The sequence below is a fragment of the Ptychodera flava genome, chromosome 20, assembly GCF_041260155.1.
Source record: "Ptychodera flava strain L36383 chromosome 20, AS_Pfla_20210202, whole genome shotgun sequence".
Taxonomy (NCBI): domain Eukaryota; kingdom Metazoa; phylum Hemichordata; class Enteropneusta; family Ptychoderidae; genus Ptychodera; species Ptychodera flava.
This window is the reverse complement of record NC_091947.1, coordinates 6,101,744-6,120,666: the sequence shown is the minus strand read 5'-3', so window position 1 is coordinate 6,120,666 and position 18,923 is coordinate 6,101,744. Positions and strand designations below refer to the sequence as shown.

At 35.9% G+C, this 18,923-nt stretch overlaps 1 protein-coding gene across 1 annotated transcript; it reads right to left on the bottom strand.

Moving 5' to 3' along the window:
- On the bottom strand, window positions 1-14,090 carry LOC139119846 (transmembrane anterior posterior transformation protein 1 homolog). The gene is made up of 13 exons (XM_070683767.1): window positions 13,929-14,090; window positions 11,868-11,998; window positions 10,968-11,089; window positions 10,348-10,507; window positions 9,955-10,090; window positions 9,228-9,325; window positions 8,595-8,664; window positions 8,320-8,400; window positions 7,493-7,602; window positions 6,974-7,033; window positions 6,548-6,616; window positions 5,473-5,552; window positions 1-4,694 (listed from the first exon to the last, which is right to left on the bottom strand). Exons 1-13 carry the CDS (start codon window positions 14,071-14,073, stop codon window positions 4,325-4,327), a joined length of 1,632 nt encoding a protein of 543 aa, XP_070539868.1. The 5' UTR covers window positions 14,074-14,090; the 3' UTR covers window positions 1-4,324.
- Between the last annotated feature and the right edge of the window lie 4,833 nt (window positions 14,091-18,923).

Below are 18,923 nucleotides of genomic sequence, written 5' to 3'. Positions count from 1 at the left end.
CGAGATTATATTACAGAACCATCACTTTAATAGCTATAAACGAGGCAGCGAAAGGAGTACACTGTTTTTTTTCTTGTCACATACCTGTTACAACAAATAAAGACTGATACATTGCACTCAATTAAGTTCTCCAGTTTCACAGGATAATGATTAATGGTTGTGTCACATCAAAATCTCATGTATCATTTAACAGTACTGGAAGCACATAATAGTATAGGATATTCTTGTATTCATAGAAAGTCGAAGAACAAACAATGACATTAAAATATTCTCAACAAAAAATGAAATGTCGATATATATGAACCAAGGACCTGTTAGGGAAAGTTCTCAAATATCATTAACTATGGAGTCCATTTTAAGGATTTGCCTGTAGTTGGCCAATGGTTGGGGTTGTAATGGTAATCCTTAGTTACTGACATTTGATACCTTTTGGTTCAGATATTTTTCATATGCTCTGAATCTTAAACTGTTTTACATCATGTCATTCTGAATAATATATGATTAAAAAAAAAACACATTCTGAAAATTAAAAAAAACACTAAAAATGCAGTCTTCGATCAGATTTTGTTATTAATATTTCACATTGCAAAATACAGAGTTGGTAAAAACGAAATTAACACTGCTGTTACAAAACTTCACAACATATCATATTTATATTTATTTTCAGAATTTTTATGTCAAAGCACAATATAAACATTGCACATTTAACATGCAAGTGATCTCTCTCATTTGAAGAGATGAAGTTTCCTGATGGTAAATCTTAGAATAATGCATCCTTCTCATTGAAATCACATCTTTCATAAAAAAAACACTAAAAAAAGTAAAAATTGACAACCTCACATGTTAGCATGCTTTCATCTTTGGTATTTTAAGACCTAAACGAGTGAGACAACAAAATACAGCAGCATATTCAGAAATAACAAATACTGTATGATGTAATAATGAAGTTCATTTCAGGTTACAAACATTGTCAATCACATTGCTACTGATGTACAATGTATGTGGACCACTGACCTTGGCATTTGACTACTTTTGTGGTAAATACAATGTACATCAACAATGCTGATATTGGCATTGATACATGACAGAGTCCACATCACTGCAAGACACGGGCCTTGATGTATTTTGCCTTATACTATTGATAAGCGGTATTGTCAATTACTATTGACAGCAGAAATTGTCAAATGCAATTCATAACAGGTGTTGTCAATTACAGTGTGAATGACATCACATAATTGTATGTAAATTGACATCACTGATAGGCAATACCATAGTCCCTCTACACGCCCTCTTTTTCATTCTGCATTGAAATAACACATAGGAGCTACCATGGATCAAAATACAGGGCGCCCTCTAACAACTGATAACATTTCTCAATCCTTTGTGACAATCTAGAAATTTCTTTACATCAACTCTAGACCAGTCAATGCATGTCACATACTAGTGTCAAGTTTTTTAAGCATCAAGGAGAACTTTCTGGAGTCCATGGAATGTCAATTTAGCTCAACTCATACAGTACTCTGGTTACAAACATAAATCCTACTTCAGGATTTCTATTCAAATAATTACAATTTTATCATCTTACCATATTTGTGAAGTACAATAAAATTTCAAAGATCGTGAATTAACACCAGAGATTTCTTCTCCTTAAGAAGGAATGTATTTTGGAAATATATTGCCATTACAACAAAAATATAGAAGAGTCAGTCTTACATTTTTTGCACTTTACAGACAGCATGGCTGTGCAGCATAACTGTGAGTGGAAAGACATTACAGTGTACAGGGTACAATATGTACGATCTTCAGGATTATGTTGTTGTGTTGATCACCAAATTCTGACAACTCTGATATGTGACTATCACTCTAAGGTTCAAAGACAAATGAAAATGCATTGATCTAAAAACTGCATCAACATGATTGTGAAAGCACTTTCATTAGTACAGGGTACAACATCTCAAAATGCAGTGGTAGAAAAAGGGGTTTTTTTTTTAAACACCTGAAAGTGTACCAAAACCTGTCTTCATTAGCAGCAGTTTAGTGAAATCAACTCACACTTGAATGTTTTTCAACACATTCATTTCCGGGGCACTGGATAGTTGGCCAGTGCTTCACAAAGTCTGTGCTTACGATGGTCAGTAAAGGGCCTGTAATGGTGATGAAAATATCAAACACTGCAACACTGACTGGGTGCTTGACAATTTTAGCCTTTGATAACTGAGCTGGCTTAAGTGTCAATGTTTCAACCACAAGAAAGATTGGTTTTTTGCTTTCATGTTTGTCAGTTTAAAATATAACAGACAGAGCTATTTCTTTCAGTATCCTCAAACACCAGGATTAGAAGTCTTTCCTCTCATCTTGATTCCACTCTAAAAGCTTCTCTTTGACTGTCGCTACATTCAGCTGACTTCTGGAAGTATTGCATAATTTTCTGTCATGAAAGTTGACTGACAAAACCCTCAGTCCCATGGCTATTTGATGCAGGCACTGTGGACAAGCAACTTAAAGGCCAATCCATCTGAGTTATGGAGGTTCACATAATAATAATTTTCTTTTTATTATGATAAAACAAAAGTCATATGGAATTACATACTGGACGAATCAAATGCTGTGAAATCAAACAGACTGCAAGAAATTCCAACACGGTACTTTGTTTCACTTCTTCTCCTACTTTGCTGTACACTGCTTGACTAAAGAAATATACTGAACTGTTTCACATGGCAGTGATAATGGTAAATTTTCCGACAACTTCCATGTAAGAGGTTGTTTATAAACTTTCTCAGTACAATTATTTTATTCAGAATTACTACAGTTTCAGCACCTTGTACTACTGAAATATTTCTTTATACTGAGATCTGAAAGAATGTATGTTAAGTAAAGTATGAACATATTCAGATTCAATACTGAGCATACAGTTACTATTGTGGAATACTGTATATCACAGAAACAGCTTGTACCAGGACAAACCTCACAAGCTGTACAATAATACTTAAAAAAATATAGTTGGTGGGCTGTACCATGAAATCATGAAATACATATCAAGGAATGTTTTGTAGACGACACACACCAGACAAAAAGAAACTGACTGTACAATATGCAGTGTATGATGTAGAATCGATAACGTGACATTGGCAGATTTAATGTGTGTTCAAAGTTCCGTACAGAAACCTTGATGGATCTTTTCAAAATAAAGAATAAAAGTCAGGGGTCACAGTGCAAAGTTGGTTCCAGAGAAACAGATAACCTGTTTTTGACTGACACCTGAAATTCAACATGCCCGCCATCCCTTTTTTAACTTTGTGAGAAAAATTAGATTTTCGATTTTCACAAAACTAAGCACTGAAACCTTTATTTACTCCATAAGTTTCAAAATGATCCCAAATAAGTGGTTAGCCAAGAGAGTTTTTATGAAAGTTTGAGAGCCAAAATATCTGTTCCTCAAGTGCATTCTACCTTAAAACTTGATGGAGAACATTGAACTATGTCTTTAGTTGTCAGTACTGTATGCCATTCATTCAAAAATTTCATTTCATCTCTGCCCATCCAACCAAAAGCTTAAAAAAATCCTGTTAAAGTCTTGGTGCATGTTACATTGGCCCTGCTCTGCAGGAAGTTTAGTTATATGCAAAGCGTAAAACTGCCAACTAGAATGTATGTCTGCACTGCAGAAACTTCACTTTGTGCTATGTTTGTATTCTCAATACTTTGCAACCTCTACACACTGTGTGCTTTCTGATTGGTTGGCTATTCCTGCCAGCAAGTGCACACGACTAAAACAGGATTTTTTTGCATGTCAGTTGATAAACATGGACAGCAAAAGTAGCCGATAAAGAAAGGTTTACATAAGATAAAGCTACAGACGGGGTATGTCTCTATATGTGACATTGAAAAGATGCCAGCCAATCAGGTACTAGATTTCTTCATTTGCATCTGATGTTGGTTCTGATTCATTTGGCATTCGTGGAATAACTTACTGCCAAAAGCAATTTTACAAGTCTTCATTGAGGCATATGTCGTACATCATAACTGTGTCAGTTTCAAACAACTTGGCAGAAATATTATCTCACAAAATTTGTCAAGGCTGCATCTCATCTTAGTTTGTAACTTATTTCAACTCTCTGCGTCACAGTCAGTATCACATAAAAGTCTAGTTTCTGTGTTTTATCTTCTCTGTAACACTAACCATCCTACAGTACATCTGTCTCTGTATATCTTATATCTCTTGATACTGCGATGGTTTTCTCAACATATGTCAATCTGAGAATCCAAAGTCAGGTCTACCATCTATTCTTTTGCTGTACACCTTTGAGGTGATCTAATACGACATCTACACTATATGACTGCTACAGAGGGTATACCTGTCTATTTCTGACAGAGACTTTTTGGACTTGTCGCCTTCACTTTCACCAGCCTGTTTCTCTGGAAGCACATTTTGTTGGATGATGGCGTTTTCATCTTTGCCGAGACTCTGTAAACTGACAGAGCTGTTGGACTGCAGAGATTCCTTAGAGTACAGTGACACTGATTCTGATGTTTGCACAGCAGTTTCTGGTTTTGTCGGCAGGCCACTAAAGCTTTTGCTGCGAACATAGTCTGCTTTCTTCCTCTGCTGTGGTGCTTTCTTCTTTGCATATTTCACATACTCACAAGCTTTGCCAAATAGTACAATGCTGGTCAGAACCTTGAAAGATGTGAGACTGCAAGAGAAATAACAGAAAATTCACAAACCAAGCTAAACATCTGTGGTTAAAAATGTCATCAGTGTTTCCTTCAAGTGACGGTATTTTTCAACTCTTGAGACAAGTTTGAAATTTCTAGAAACATCTTTTGCATTAGCCTCACACTAGTGCATGTAGTACATGTATGTAAAACTATCTTGTGTTTAAAAGAGACTATTGAGCCAGTGCTTCACAATATAGCATAGCGGGCACACTACTTGTAACCTTGCAAAAATCACTGGTCATGAATCATCTGAAACTTATGTTAACTTGCAGTTTTTCCTTTCAACCAACAAAGCAGAATTATAGAAAGTTGATGGGACATAACGTGTGACTTCCAGAGGTGACATTTTCAGGTGATATTGAGGGAATTTACAAACAATGTACAACAATTCAGCAGATACTATCCTGAATAGTGCCTGTAAAGTTAAAGGCATTTAGAAGTGATGCGGCCAAGCATAATTCCTTCAGGGGTCTACATAAATACTCATTTTCCAATATCTCTATAGAAATCTATGACAATACTGCATAACTCCTGTATTTAATATATCCTCTGCCCTTTACAGTAATTCCATATTCATTGTTCAAGACATTCATCCACAAACCTGGATACTCTGTAGGATGTTACTAGATTATAACCTAAGACATTTTTATATTTATCCAAAAGGGTGTTGTGAACTGATTTCAGTGTCGGAAATGAACATATTTGAAACCAATACTTGTTGGGATTATCATGCTATGACAAGACATAACTTACGTCAGATAACAAAGGATGATGATGACAGCACTGACTGTGTTCTGTGGTAACTTGATAGACTGCCAAACTGTGCGGAAGAGCTGAAACGTGAAAATTAAAAACAAATATTACTGACAGAGGTGGATTTTTGTGTGCAAGTGGAACAATCTATACACTGATTATGGAGATTAAATTCATGTATGATGGCAGAATCAAATACAAATTATTTTTGGAATTCATTTCATCATCAAGTATCATGGTAGTATATAGCTATAATTTCAGGAAGATGCATTAAACTGAAAATCATCATTATGCAACTACTGGAACTCAACCACATCTTCCTAAGATTATCCATCCATATGCGTGTTTAAGTGTTTGGTTTTAACAGTCTCTTTAAAACTGTAGAGTCTAAACAGGTATTACCAATACATAGGATTCTGCAATATTTAGCTGATCAAGACCAGTAGCTTGTGTTAAAGGAATTCAGTAAACTGTATTTCAAATAGCCAATCATTGATTTTCACTTGAGTGGCCAAGGAAAGCAGTGCCACCAACACTGTGTGCCAAAACTAACATTCTATGAGTGGACATAGTGGACTTGTCTGTTGCCATATATGTATACATGCAAATTTGATGTAGCAAATTCCATAATCAGCCAATCAACACTCGTGTTTAGCTATTTTTCATTGCAAATTTATTGGTATATTGTCATTTCTGAATATGACAAGAAACTTACAATGGCAAATCAAAATGGGTACTAGGAAAGTAAACATAACTCGTTGCAGCACTGACAAAAAATTCATTATAATTCTAAAGAAAAATAAGAAAATCATGAATCCCCTTTAGCTATTTGTTTTCTCTTTCAGCAAAGAACTAACTTAGTTCATAGTTTAAAAGGCAAGGAATATGGGCATTAAAATTTTACTGAACTGAACTATATCATTATGGCTTCTTCATCAACATCTTCACCATACACATCATATACATCATGGATGTAACAGTATGAAATTGCAAATTCAAGTTCATAGTAAGAGATTGAAAATTCAAAACAATCTAGAGTTTTGAAGAAATCGTGGTATGAAAGCAAAGTGCTTACCAGGCAGCTTAGAGGCAATGGTACAAAACCCATGCGTCGTGAAACCAAGTCTGAATGATCTGAAAATGCCTGGAGGGAAATGGAGAAGCATGGAATACTTATAATTGTATGAAAGTGAATCCAGGACAAACGTTAGAAGTATTAATATTTCTTCACTGGCTTAGGAGCAGAATGAGCCAAAACAACGTAGACTTTTGACTTTGATAGAATTGCATATCACTTCGTGCAAAAGTTGTAGTAAATACAAGAATATTTATTAAAGCAACCTGTCACACAGAATGCAAAATTCCTCTCTACTCGTCACCAGAACTGGAAATTTTTCATAGCTACAGTCTGAGAACACTCGAACAATTCCATTCTTCATTCTGTCAAGGAACTAATGTAGAGGGTGCATTTAGAATATGGTTGGTAGAAAAATTAACTTACATCTTTCTGTCGACTGCTGACCATATCCTGGGCAAGACTTGCACGGTATTCTTGATATACCTTATGGGAAAGTTAGGAATCAAATTAGAAGACTGTACAAGACTGATATCAAGCTCTTCATTGTTTCAACAGTCTTGGTGTAAAGAATTTTGAGGAAGAGAGTTCAAGTAGCCATGAAGGGTAGGGGTGTACAATCAATTAGTTCATCAACTCAACTACTTCATGTGGTTTTTGTGTAAGTAATTGTAGAAATGGTATTGAAAATTTTGCACAGTAGTTAGCACTTTAAACTTAATGACAGTCATTATCACTGTTATTTATGGAAGGAGGACTGATGGGATTGTGTGCACCTCTACAGAGGAATATTCCTAATGGAATCAAACCGAAAAAATTACTTTTACAGATTTCAAATTACTTTTGAAACCAAAGGACTGACAAAGTGTGGCACAATACACATGTAAAAACATTGGCTTACCATTTCAAGGAACACCGATAATATCCTTTCTACTTCATACTTACATCAGCTGGTATTTCATTAAATTTGGTGATGAATGCATGCTTGACCCAATCTACAATGACTTCAGCCACAAGGACAGTGACGACGTCAGGCATGAGTTCCCACAGATGGTCTGTAAATCGATGAGGATATTTCAAGAATATCACAAGAAGAAAGACATGAGATGTACACTGAATTTGCTCTTCAGTTGGTGTACGTAGGTGTGACAATTAAATGAGCATTGTCCTTCAGTATTTGGTAACTGCCCAGATTGTTGGTGTATATCAATGTGATATTTTCTATAATGAGATAGGTAGCAGTTTCATCACACTGATTCACCCTGGACACATTAAGCTTTCCTAATACCCCTAATCAGAGTACTATATTTCAACACTTTAAAATCGGACAATGATCAAGGGGTGATTTGACAAAGACTGTCACCTGAAAGATTCAGCCTCATGCACATTTTCAAAATCAGGCTTACATGACGATGTAGTAGTCTGATGAAAACAAAAATTCCACTGCCTTAGAAGCAGCACAGGGTTTTCTCCTGAATCTGAGTGTAAACAAGTTCAAGTTGGAACCTACGAAAACACATGGTCAGCTGGATGCTATGGTGGGAACTGTGAAAAGTAACTTAAAATTGTCATGAAAGGTGGATATTGACTTTATTTTGATGGCATAGGTAGCGTGAATGCTGCATGAATAGACAAGATAGTAAGCAAGTCCTCAAGCTTTTGGTCACAATATTATTATAATAAATAATACAAGCCATGGAAAAATTCTGGGGAATTTACTGTGAAAACTACAGGTGACATAATGTCCTTTACCGTGAATTCTGGGAACTCACCGAAATTCCAGTTAAGTTCAGTCATGTTTCTCAGGACTACAATGGACAGAAGAACACAATAGTGATACCGCTCTCTTACATCTACAGTACGGTAAAAATTAAAATAAAACATGAGTTATCTAATCTCAAGGTCAAGTAATTAAAAAGGCAAGTAAACTTTATTTTCTCCACTTTGTCTAAAAACCTGAAATTCCATTGTTCATTAGACATGCAACACACAAGCAAAAACATTCCCAGCAATGAAACCCTAGGTAGCAAATGACATGATTGCTTACCACTGCAAGACATCTGATAAAGATTATGTTTACCAAATTTCTTGAAAACACTGCCTTTTAACTCTACAAACTGATCAAAAAAGACAAAAAAATTAACAATCAAGTTAGAGGTGCAACAGTCTTTGTGAAACATTGCTTCATTGAATAATGGCAATCAGAAATATTTGAACACAGTCATGAAGATTCTTTTGTTTTTATTTAGAATTAAATGCAGGTTTTACCTGTAAATTTAATAGAATCTGGATTTTGATCCTTAAAATTTGCCTATTCATTGAAATGTACCATATTCATAAAGACTTACATGTCTGAAATTTTCAGAAGAACTCATCCTGCATGCTTTAGAATTTATGCTGAAATGCTGTGTTTTCACCTTAAACTGAACAAAAATATGCCAAGCAGAAAAAGTGGAACTCAACTAGCCCTGAAAAAAGTTGCCAGGTACGGTATGTTTGGATGATGGAGTGTTAAAAGCCCTTGTAATTATTGTGATAATGCTAACAAATGGTGATGAAACAATTCACATTTCATAATGGAATGTTTTGTTCTATGTTGATGATCGGCATGTTCAAAACATCAATAGCAGCACTGCAAAAACAATGTTACCAGAGAAATAAAAATTTGTAGATTACTTACATTATTTGACATCATAATCGTTAACAATGCTTTGTTGTGAGAATTGAATGCTACATTCAGAGTTGTCGCTTGGAATAATATAAGAACACTATGACCAACTGATGACAAAGTCAAGGAAACAAAACACAAAATCTTCAATTCAGACTGCCCTTCCATCCCATTCCCAGTACATATATCCATCTATTCTATTGAAAACAATAAGGTGAACTAAATTCTGGCAATACAAGGGTGTAACTGCACTATCTACTGGTGTTGTATTTCCACTTGGTCTATTTGTTATTTAGGTGTTTGTTCCAAAAATGACTGATATGTTTCAAATACACAAATAACTGAAGATAACTTCAATATCATAATTTGTTGATAATTTATCCCAGTAGAAGGATGGTATTAGGTAAAATCATATGTAACAAAGGCCCATCATTGTATAGATCAGTCAAATAAAATTTCCTGGGGGCCAAAATTTCATCGTTGTCAGTGTAAGCATTAGACTGAAAGATCTGTTGCTCGAGGGCGCATAGAGAGCGCCCTCTAGCAACAGATCTTTCAGTCTATGTAAGCATAGGCAAGATGATGTGTATTAAGAAGATTGGAAATGAAAATTCAGTTTTCTTTGTTCAATTCAATTCCACCAGGACATTCAACTCCAAGCAATGTAACGACACAACGTTCAACACACTGCATGATATTCTCTAAGTACTTCGTCACATTGCATCAAATGAAAGGATACACACATAGACAATTGCTAACAGCAAATGTGGTACAATTCCTATGTGTTCCCTTTTCTTATTTCTCGGTTCTGTTGCTGTCCAAAACAATGCATCCAAGATGTCTTGACCGAAGGAAGAAAATAATCTATCTGCTACCTGTGGAAAAATAAAATATCAAGAATTATTCAAAGTCTTGTTTTCCACATTCATCATGTTTGGTACATTGCGCTTCCTGTCTCTACCAGAGGTCTTGATGATAAATTTTTATTTTTCAGAGATATATTTATATTATGAACTACATAAATAGTTGTGCAATTTTGAATATTAACTATGTTCTATACAGCAGGCCACAAATCCAACATTCTACAATAAAGTGGGTTCTGAATTTTTGTCTGTATAACACTGGTACTTACCTCTAACATATTATAAATGATATATAACTTAATGACTGCTTGTCCCCTGACGATGTGATATAACATTGAGAAATCTAGGAAACACATAAGATAACTACACACTATCAGGATCAGCATTTTGAAAATATCACATATCTGGGCAGGCTGCAAAATACGACCCCTGGAAACATAAAAAAGGAAAAAAATACAAGATCATAAAATTGACTATCATGATTTTGAATTACACAGTGCAGAAATAGATACAATCAGTTACTGTGCTGGTCAGTTGTAATCTAGTTCACGAAGAATACTACACTTGACACATAAAAGACAATTGAAACAATCTGTTCAAACGGGACATCTCAGCTTGATAATAAAATACATGGGACTCATGCAATCAAGTAGTCTTTGAAATTTTAGATGAATTTTGTGCTCTATAATGTTGAAAAACCATACATAAATACAGTGTTTTGTTTAGTGTATTGAGTAATTAAAGTGAGTGTCACTGGGATTTCTTATGCCATGCCAATGCGACTACATTAGTTTGGGTGGCAGATGTGCAACCTTGGTTCCGAATGACCCAACGACCTTTGACCCATGCAAAAAAAAAGCTGATAGTGGGATTTGTATGTTCTGCTTACCCTGAAGTTACAGTACACGGCCTTGTCAGTACTGTGTAAAATGCCAGTAACACCCTCAATGGCAGAAATGTAAATAAAAACAGAAATGCATCCATACAAAGGAAGAAGCCATACGTCATTAACTGCAAGATATAAATTACGCAAAACTTTATTAAATAATATGCAAAGACACATTATTAGCAAAATATGTTATGTGTTATTGGATTGAAACTAAATACTACTGGTATAAATATTGACAGCTCAGGGAGGATCCTAAGCAGAAAAAGTGATTGTATTAATTTAATACTGTGTTACTGTAACTGCCATAATAATGCAGTATCTTGGTCAAAGCAAACTTTATCTACTTGAATAAAGAGGAATGTTGCCGGCAAAATTCCTACCTTACATCAGCAATAATTTTGAAACAGTGCTGTCACTCATCACACTCCTCTCCACAACATAGACAAAGACACTTGATGACAAACACAACTAAATGAGACAGTTCAATACCAAGAGTATTAATTTAAAAGAGAAACAAATTCTGAATCAACATCTTCTCTTGGAAGTCCTCTACTCGGCAATCGGCTTTCAGGTTTCTCATGATTTTCTTGATCAAATGCCATTACTTTTATGATTTGAGAACTCTTAGTGGAACTACACTAAACTTTTAGTTTGTTTCAAGACACCAAAACTGTTTCAGTCAGCAAACAGACTGTGTCAAATGCAATAATGTCCAGATAAATAATTTCCTCTGTAATCCTGTGAGCCAGTCTTTTTTTTGGCAGCGTAAGCAGACTAATATTCCCTAATTTTACCACAAGTCTCATTTAGAGCAATTACCAATTGGGTTTAAACACACACGAACTGAAAACTTGCAAATTGACAAAAATTCACCGATTACATTGATAATATTAAACTTACCACTTCCATTTCTTTAGGAATATTTAGAAAAGCATAAACTCTGTCGCGTTTTTGTGTGTACTTGGCTTCATCATGTTCTAGGTAATACCCTCTGGTGAGTTCAGCAGATATGTACTTGAAGAGTGGTAGATCTGTTGGTAAACAAAGACATATACTTGTCTGAGAGAGACCAAGTCATGATGCACTTGAATTTTTCTTGACAGATTTGAATGGACACTCGAAGTTGTCACATTCAACTACAACTGTGACAAAAATTAAACATGGACATGGTCCCCAGGCTACAGGATACCTCTTCAATATTCTGTAAAGAGAAAAGCAACGTGGGTATTTGAGAGCTAACTTTTACGAACAAAATTGACTTTATTTAGAGAGAAATAACTTCTTTAATATGGGAAACACAGAGATGATTCTGGTGGTTGCAGCATATATCAGGGCTCGAAATTAGCGGTAGTCCCGCGTCCACAGACTACCAACTTTTCCCTGGGGCTACCAAAGTCGATGAAATGGTAGCCCACATGGACTACCAAGCCTGGGACATGAAATTCAGTCAGTACTTGGCGTGTCATGTTTGGTCTTTCACTTTTGCAGTGAAACCCAGCTGGACACAGTAAGGCCAGACTATGACTTTGTTTTGCAAATTACAAAGACGACCTTGCGATGGAACTTTGCAACAGTTTCAATATCTCAACTGATGTACTTGGATGACAGGCACAGAAAAAGATGGCTAATGAAAACGTATTCTCATTGCATTTTGATCAAAATGTATCAATACTTCTCACTACTACAGAAAGCCCATGGTCTGATTTTATCCCTGCTGAGGTGGTGGTCATTGCCATCAAAATTGGCATGCAACTCTGAGAATGGAACGGTTGTCAATACAATGATAAGCTTAGGTCTCGAAACTTTTTAGTGTCACTGTCGCCAATTATACCAGTTTCCTTTGGGTAATAAAGGTGTGCAAGTATTCACATCAAATGACTAACAAATTCACTTCATGGGCAAAACCTTGAAAAAATAGCTTTTTCTTCTCTTGAAAAAAAAAATCCCTAAATTTAAATATGCATGGGCTACCAGCCATTGTCACTGGGCTACTAACTTCAGAAAATGGTAGCCCAAGTGGACTACCAGGGAAAAAGTTACTTTCGAGCCCTGTACATGCAACCTAGCACCCATTCTGGACACCTGATGTCACCACTGTAATTTGCGGTTCAAGGTGTTGTTTTCTTACATTATTTAATATGTATTTTTTTCTAACCTTTTTGTTACATTTTCCTGTAACCTTGTATTCATTTGATTATTGGATTTCTTTTAACAATAAACCCTGAAGCGATAATGCTATACAACTATATTGGTAATAAAACATTCATGATGACAAGGCCAAATTGATACAAAAAAAATTAAAAGGGTTCAGAAACCAAACAAGAACGCACTACCTTACTTGGAAGGTGCCATAGTACACAAATAGTGAAAAAGGTTAAAAAACCATCGACGTTTGTTTTGCACTTGTCTGCGATTATAATTACATTCAGATTTACATATACAGTTAAATTTATCGTGGGTGTACTGGACGTCTTCCAGTAGCCGTGATTGTAACAAAATTCAAAAGGCCGAAACATTTTGCATGTCAAGTGTGTGTATATGGGGCGATGGAAAATGAGCGCTGCACTCGGTGGGTTATCAGAGGGTCATGATCGGGGTTGCGAGATGATGTGGCTTGTTTACATAGAGTTCTGCCCATAGTAGTACGACGGGTGTAACTGTGTTCAATCACGGTCAGGACCGTGGTTCAATCACACAGCGCAGAAGGGGGAAGATCAGCGTTTTACAAGATCCAAATCAAGGCTGAGCTGATACAGTAGGCGGCGGTCGGGCTGTGAGACTACCTGCTAACCAAGAAAAACAAATGAAAAGCTATATAATAAAGTGAGACGTTCAGCGTTAAATTATACCGGACATGCAACGTGTATTCCCTGTTCATTCCAATGAGTCTTTGCAGCTCTATATACACTCGAGAACGTAAATTTATCCTAACATACGGTACACTTGTATCAGTTTACGCACTGGGTTTGTTTTCTTTGAAGACAGGGTCTTCATCCTCCGGCGTGTCTTCCACATTACCGATTGTTTCAACGTTTAAGGTATCACTTGCGGAGGGGTCCATCTTAATCCTACGACGGCAACCTTGCACATTCTCATGCTCCGCCATCTTTTCAAAATAACATGTAAGTTAAAGGGCCTCGTTGTAACCTCTTGAACTTTATTTGAAGGTTAAAAAAACAAAAGGCACTAGCTATGCGTCCTCAAGTGGCAGTAACTTTGCTCTCAACCGTTCTACCTTCGAAACGGTAATTAGTCCCCGCGGACGAAGTCCGGCGGGGACTTATAGATTGGGTCCCGTCCGTGCGTCCGTCATCAACAGTTTCTCAGACACTGCTGAACCAATTTTGTTCAAACTTGGCACAAAGGCATAGCACCATGACCTACAGATGCACATCGATTTATTTTGCGATACGATTCAATATGGCCGCAAGGTGGCCATATTTTTGCGATTTTTCTTGTCTTTGAATATTAACTCAAACATCTGTGAATTGATTTTGTTCAAACTTAAGACAAAAGGAAAGCACTATGATCGACATGTGCATTTCAATTTAAGCTTATGTAGTGATACGACCGAATATGGCCGTGAGGCAGCCACATATTTGCGATTTTTTCATGTCATTGAACCATAACTCAAACATCCATGAACTGATTATGTGCAAACTGGGCACAAAGGCAAAGCACTATGACCTTCATATGCATGTAAAGTTATTTTACGAAAAGTTTGAATGTGGCCGCAAGGTGGTCATTTTTGTTTTGCAATTTGTTTACAGTATGTCTTTGAACCATAAATCAAACATCTGTTAACTGATTTTGTTCAAATTTGGAAAAACTTGTCACAGAGACAGACCAGAACAGAAAATACCATTTTTTATACATAGAGAGCAAACAGAATAAGAATGAATTCAGTTCGTGCTCACACAGATTTTCTGTTGCGAGTTTTTAATGTCAATGGACATTGTCAATTTTCGTCGCATGATAGCGCGACCGGCTGGTCCAACTGCTTTGAAAATTGATATGCCAGTTCATTGGGTTACCCACAGTCAGATTTGTTAAAATTGTGTTGCATTTTGCATATCAATATTTTGGGGGCAATTTTGGCTGTTTTTGATCAAAAAGCCATCTTCGCTGATCTGATGGCGGCTTTCAAATATAATATGCAATTCCCTAGCGGTGACTTTCATCAAATTTGTTCAAATTGTGTTGAAATTTGCATATTTGTAATTATGGGGCAATAAAAAGAAAAGTCTTCTCTCAGTGAGATTTGTTCACATTTTGTTGACATTTGCATATTCATATTTTTCGGAACATTCTTTGCCAGTTTTGGTCAAAAATTCGTCTTCCCACGATAACAGCCCGTTTGACTGCTGTAAACATCTCCGTGAGTGAAGTAAGTCAAATCAAGTAAAAGAATGGTTAAATTTGCACATTTCTATTTTGGGGCAGTGTTTTCCTTGTGACATTACACTGTTACCATATTTCGCCCAAAATTGCCTGTGCAATTCCATTGACTTTTACTATGTATGTTTTTAAAGTTCACTCTGGAAACATTTGTTTAAATCATTAAAACTGCATGTTTGTGTGATTTCAAGGCAGTGTAAAAATAATCAACTTATTAAAAAACTGACCTCAGCAGTCAATACCAACAGAAATAGGTTATTTATTGATTATTCCACAAATAACATTAGTTTACAAATCATAGGCCTCATGCAATTTGCATCAAGGTCATTCCACAGCAACAAAGACACCAAAAATTATAACCAAGCAGACAAGCGGGGACTGTGTCATCAACGATGACTTGTCAAATAATACCACAGATGTGAGGCGAGACAGTTGAGTTGTACGGCGGGGAAGTGGTGTCATATGTAAATACACACGATAGATACCATTTACGATAATTGAAATTTCTGGTTCACCACGATGCAGATATTAATAATAATATCATACGTTTAGTGATTTGTATTGTACATTGTCGAGACAAAATGTGATCATATATATATATATATATATATATATATATATATATATATATATATATATATATATATATATATATATATATATATATATATATATATATATATATATATACACACAAAATGTATACAATGTCCCTCCCGGTTATCACCAATATATATATTTACTTCAAGTACAAAGTAATAATATCTGTTACTAACTTAAGTATGAAGCATGAAGCTTCCCTTACAAAATATCCTACAAGACACAAAGGGATTCTTAAAGGACCTACAGGGATCCTTTTGGACATTTAGGATTCCTTTTTGACTTGTTGGAATCCTTTTAGGTATCCTATAGGAACTCCAAGTCCTTAAGAGATATCCTAAAGGAATTATAGGGTGTGTCCTATACAATCCTAAAGGACCATTTCAAAGTTTGATTGGACTATCTAATGGAATCTTCTAACTACCTTGTGTTCTTATCAGACTTCCCCCATGAAACAATAAAGTTGATGAACTAATTATTTTAATGGGTGTATTATTTGTTTTTAGTCAACGTATATTGAGCATCATCGTCACTATCATCCTGATGTGTTGCCCAATATTTTGAATGTGGTTTGTTAACATGTTAGATTTCTTGCTTTGTTTTTGCTTGGTATGCATAAATTGCTTTTGTGTACATGTTTTGTTGAGATCTAAAACAAGCCATTAAGTAAAATCATTTTTTTACAGTAGTTAAGGGAGTGTCCAGAATTTACTTGGGGGGGGGGGGCTGGAGGATTTTCTATTTTCCTGGCGATTTTTTTCCCTGCCCCCCCTGGTAAATTATGAAGAAAATCAATGGCCCTCTCATATTTCATGGGTTTTTTCCATGCCCCTCCCAATATATACATGCATGCTTACGCACTAACAATTTGCAGGAACAATACTATGGTCATTTAATCAATTATATAACAAAACTTTTCAGAGTTACAATTAATTATCGCCCGTTTCTTGATTATTTTGATGATTACTTTGTATCAGATGTTGTTATTCAGTGGTCTATATCAAACACTTTGGTTGTAAATTTTGCCAAGTTGTTTTTGACATTACACACTAGTAGCAAGTAATCAGAGGAAGGACTAAAATATACTAATAATACACAAAGTAGTGTGTGTTCACTATCTAGACAAGTTGTCTCACTTTTTTCAGAAGTACTCTCCCATAGGTGGAAATGAATTGAACAACTTGCAATGGCAAAAGTTTGACTGTGGCAGGTACAGACTTTTAAGGTGGGGGACTACCCAATACCAAGAATATTGTCATTTTCTAGAAATCACACATGTTGTAGCTTGTAAAATGGGTGTTCCCAATCTACTTTTTGAGATAGTTTACATTCAATCATCCATTACACCATGATTTTGAGCTTCACACATGAATTTACTGCAAATTTAAACAATAGCCATGGTGGATAAAAATATTACGACAGCTTGATAGTGAATGGGATTTGGCTTGACTGTAAACACAAAAATAAATGATCAGTATAAAAACAAAATCTTGGCTTGATGTATCAAGCGCTACATATACACCTAGAGAATAAAAATAATGTAGAAATTCAGAATATGTGTGTCAACGTTCAGTATTATCTCGCAGTTATTTCCAGATGCAACTCACAGATGGTGTCTCCGTGAGCATGATGAGCCCGCTAAACAGATTTATGCACGAATACTTGGCATGCGCAATTATGCTTCATGAGTACTATCTCGAAACAGTCTCACGAGAACAAGAAGTGCCGTCGACCTCGAGAAAGTGTGAAGTTGCAGGTGTTTGCTGTGCTGGTGGTTTTCTGACGGATTTTCTACGGTTACGATAGCAATAGCGGTAACATTAAACAAATTTGCGAAAACGTTTTCCCAATTTCATAGAAATAAAAATCTCCAAAGTTGCCGACGATACTTCACTGTTTGTTACGGACAGTGTTTCAATTCTAAACACTAAGCTTATTGACACGGTAAGATTTTTGGACAAGTGTCCGGCCTTCAACTGAATGTTAGTAAATCTGGAGGACTGTGACTCGGTTTGTGGAAAAATAGACGCGACACCTCGGCTTGTTTGAAATGGAATCATCATCCAATAAAATCATTAGGGACCGGGAGAAGAAAACTGAAAGGCTTACAGCGCGCAGTAAGCTAAGTCTGTATTGTGAAATCACTATCATCAAATCATTAGCTCTTTCTAAAGTCCGGGCCAAAACTGCTTTACGTACTATCTTGGTGCTTCTGATGAACTTTTGAAGCCAATCAATCAAGCAGTTTTCAAGTTTTTATGGAATAATGGGCATGACAGAATAAAAAGACTGACACTGATTGGAACTTACGAACGTGGAAGGCACAAGATACCCGACATTCTTGCCCTCCATGATGCATTCTCTTCTTTATGGATTCGTAGACTGTGCGATTCAACGACCGCTCGCTGGAAAGCTTTGCCATTGAGATGACTAAGCCTTTATAAAGCTGATTTTCTAATTTTCTATTTCAACTTTAGAAACTCTTCTAGCTTTTCATTCCTATACTCAATACCACGTTTTAATCAATTACATAATTACTAACGCTTGGCACAAGGTAGGTGGCGGTTGCTTTAACTAATATGCCAAATCCCAGTTACCTAGATATCCGCAATCAAATTATTTGGGGCAATATCAACATCTCAAACAGTGGTAAAGATATTTTTATCCACAAGAGATTAGTATCATCTACATTAATGACATTATCGATGACCAGGGCGAATTTCTTTCGCCAATTGTGTTGTTAGAAAAACTAATACCAAGACTAATTGGATTGTGGAATGGAAAAGGCTTTTAACATCTCATTCTAAAACACTGGAAACGTATTCTGAAAGACACCCGTCTTGATCAGATACGTAGACAATATGATTTGTGTATGTAATAGGAAAATGTTTCTTTCACAAGGACTGAATACTAAGATTTTTATGACATTTTGTTGCCAAGCGTTTCATACGTCCGTAT

Excerpts from the sequence above, each read along its gene's own strand:
- LOC139119846 (XM_070683767.1), bottom strand. The coding sequence starts at position 14,073 with ATGGCGGAGCATGAGAATGTGCAAGGTTGCCGTCGTAGGATTAAGATG. Across the intron at positions 10,508-10,967 it reads CCGTGTACTGTAACTTCAGG|GGGTCGTATTTTGCAGCCTG; the intron begins GTAAGCAGAACA and ends TTATGTTTCCAG. Across the intron at positions 8,401-8,594 it reads TTATCAGATGTCTTGCAGTG|ATGTAAGAGAGCGGTATCAC; the intron begins GTAAGCAATCAT and ends ACCGTACTGTAG.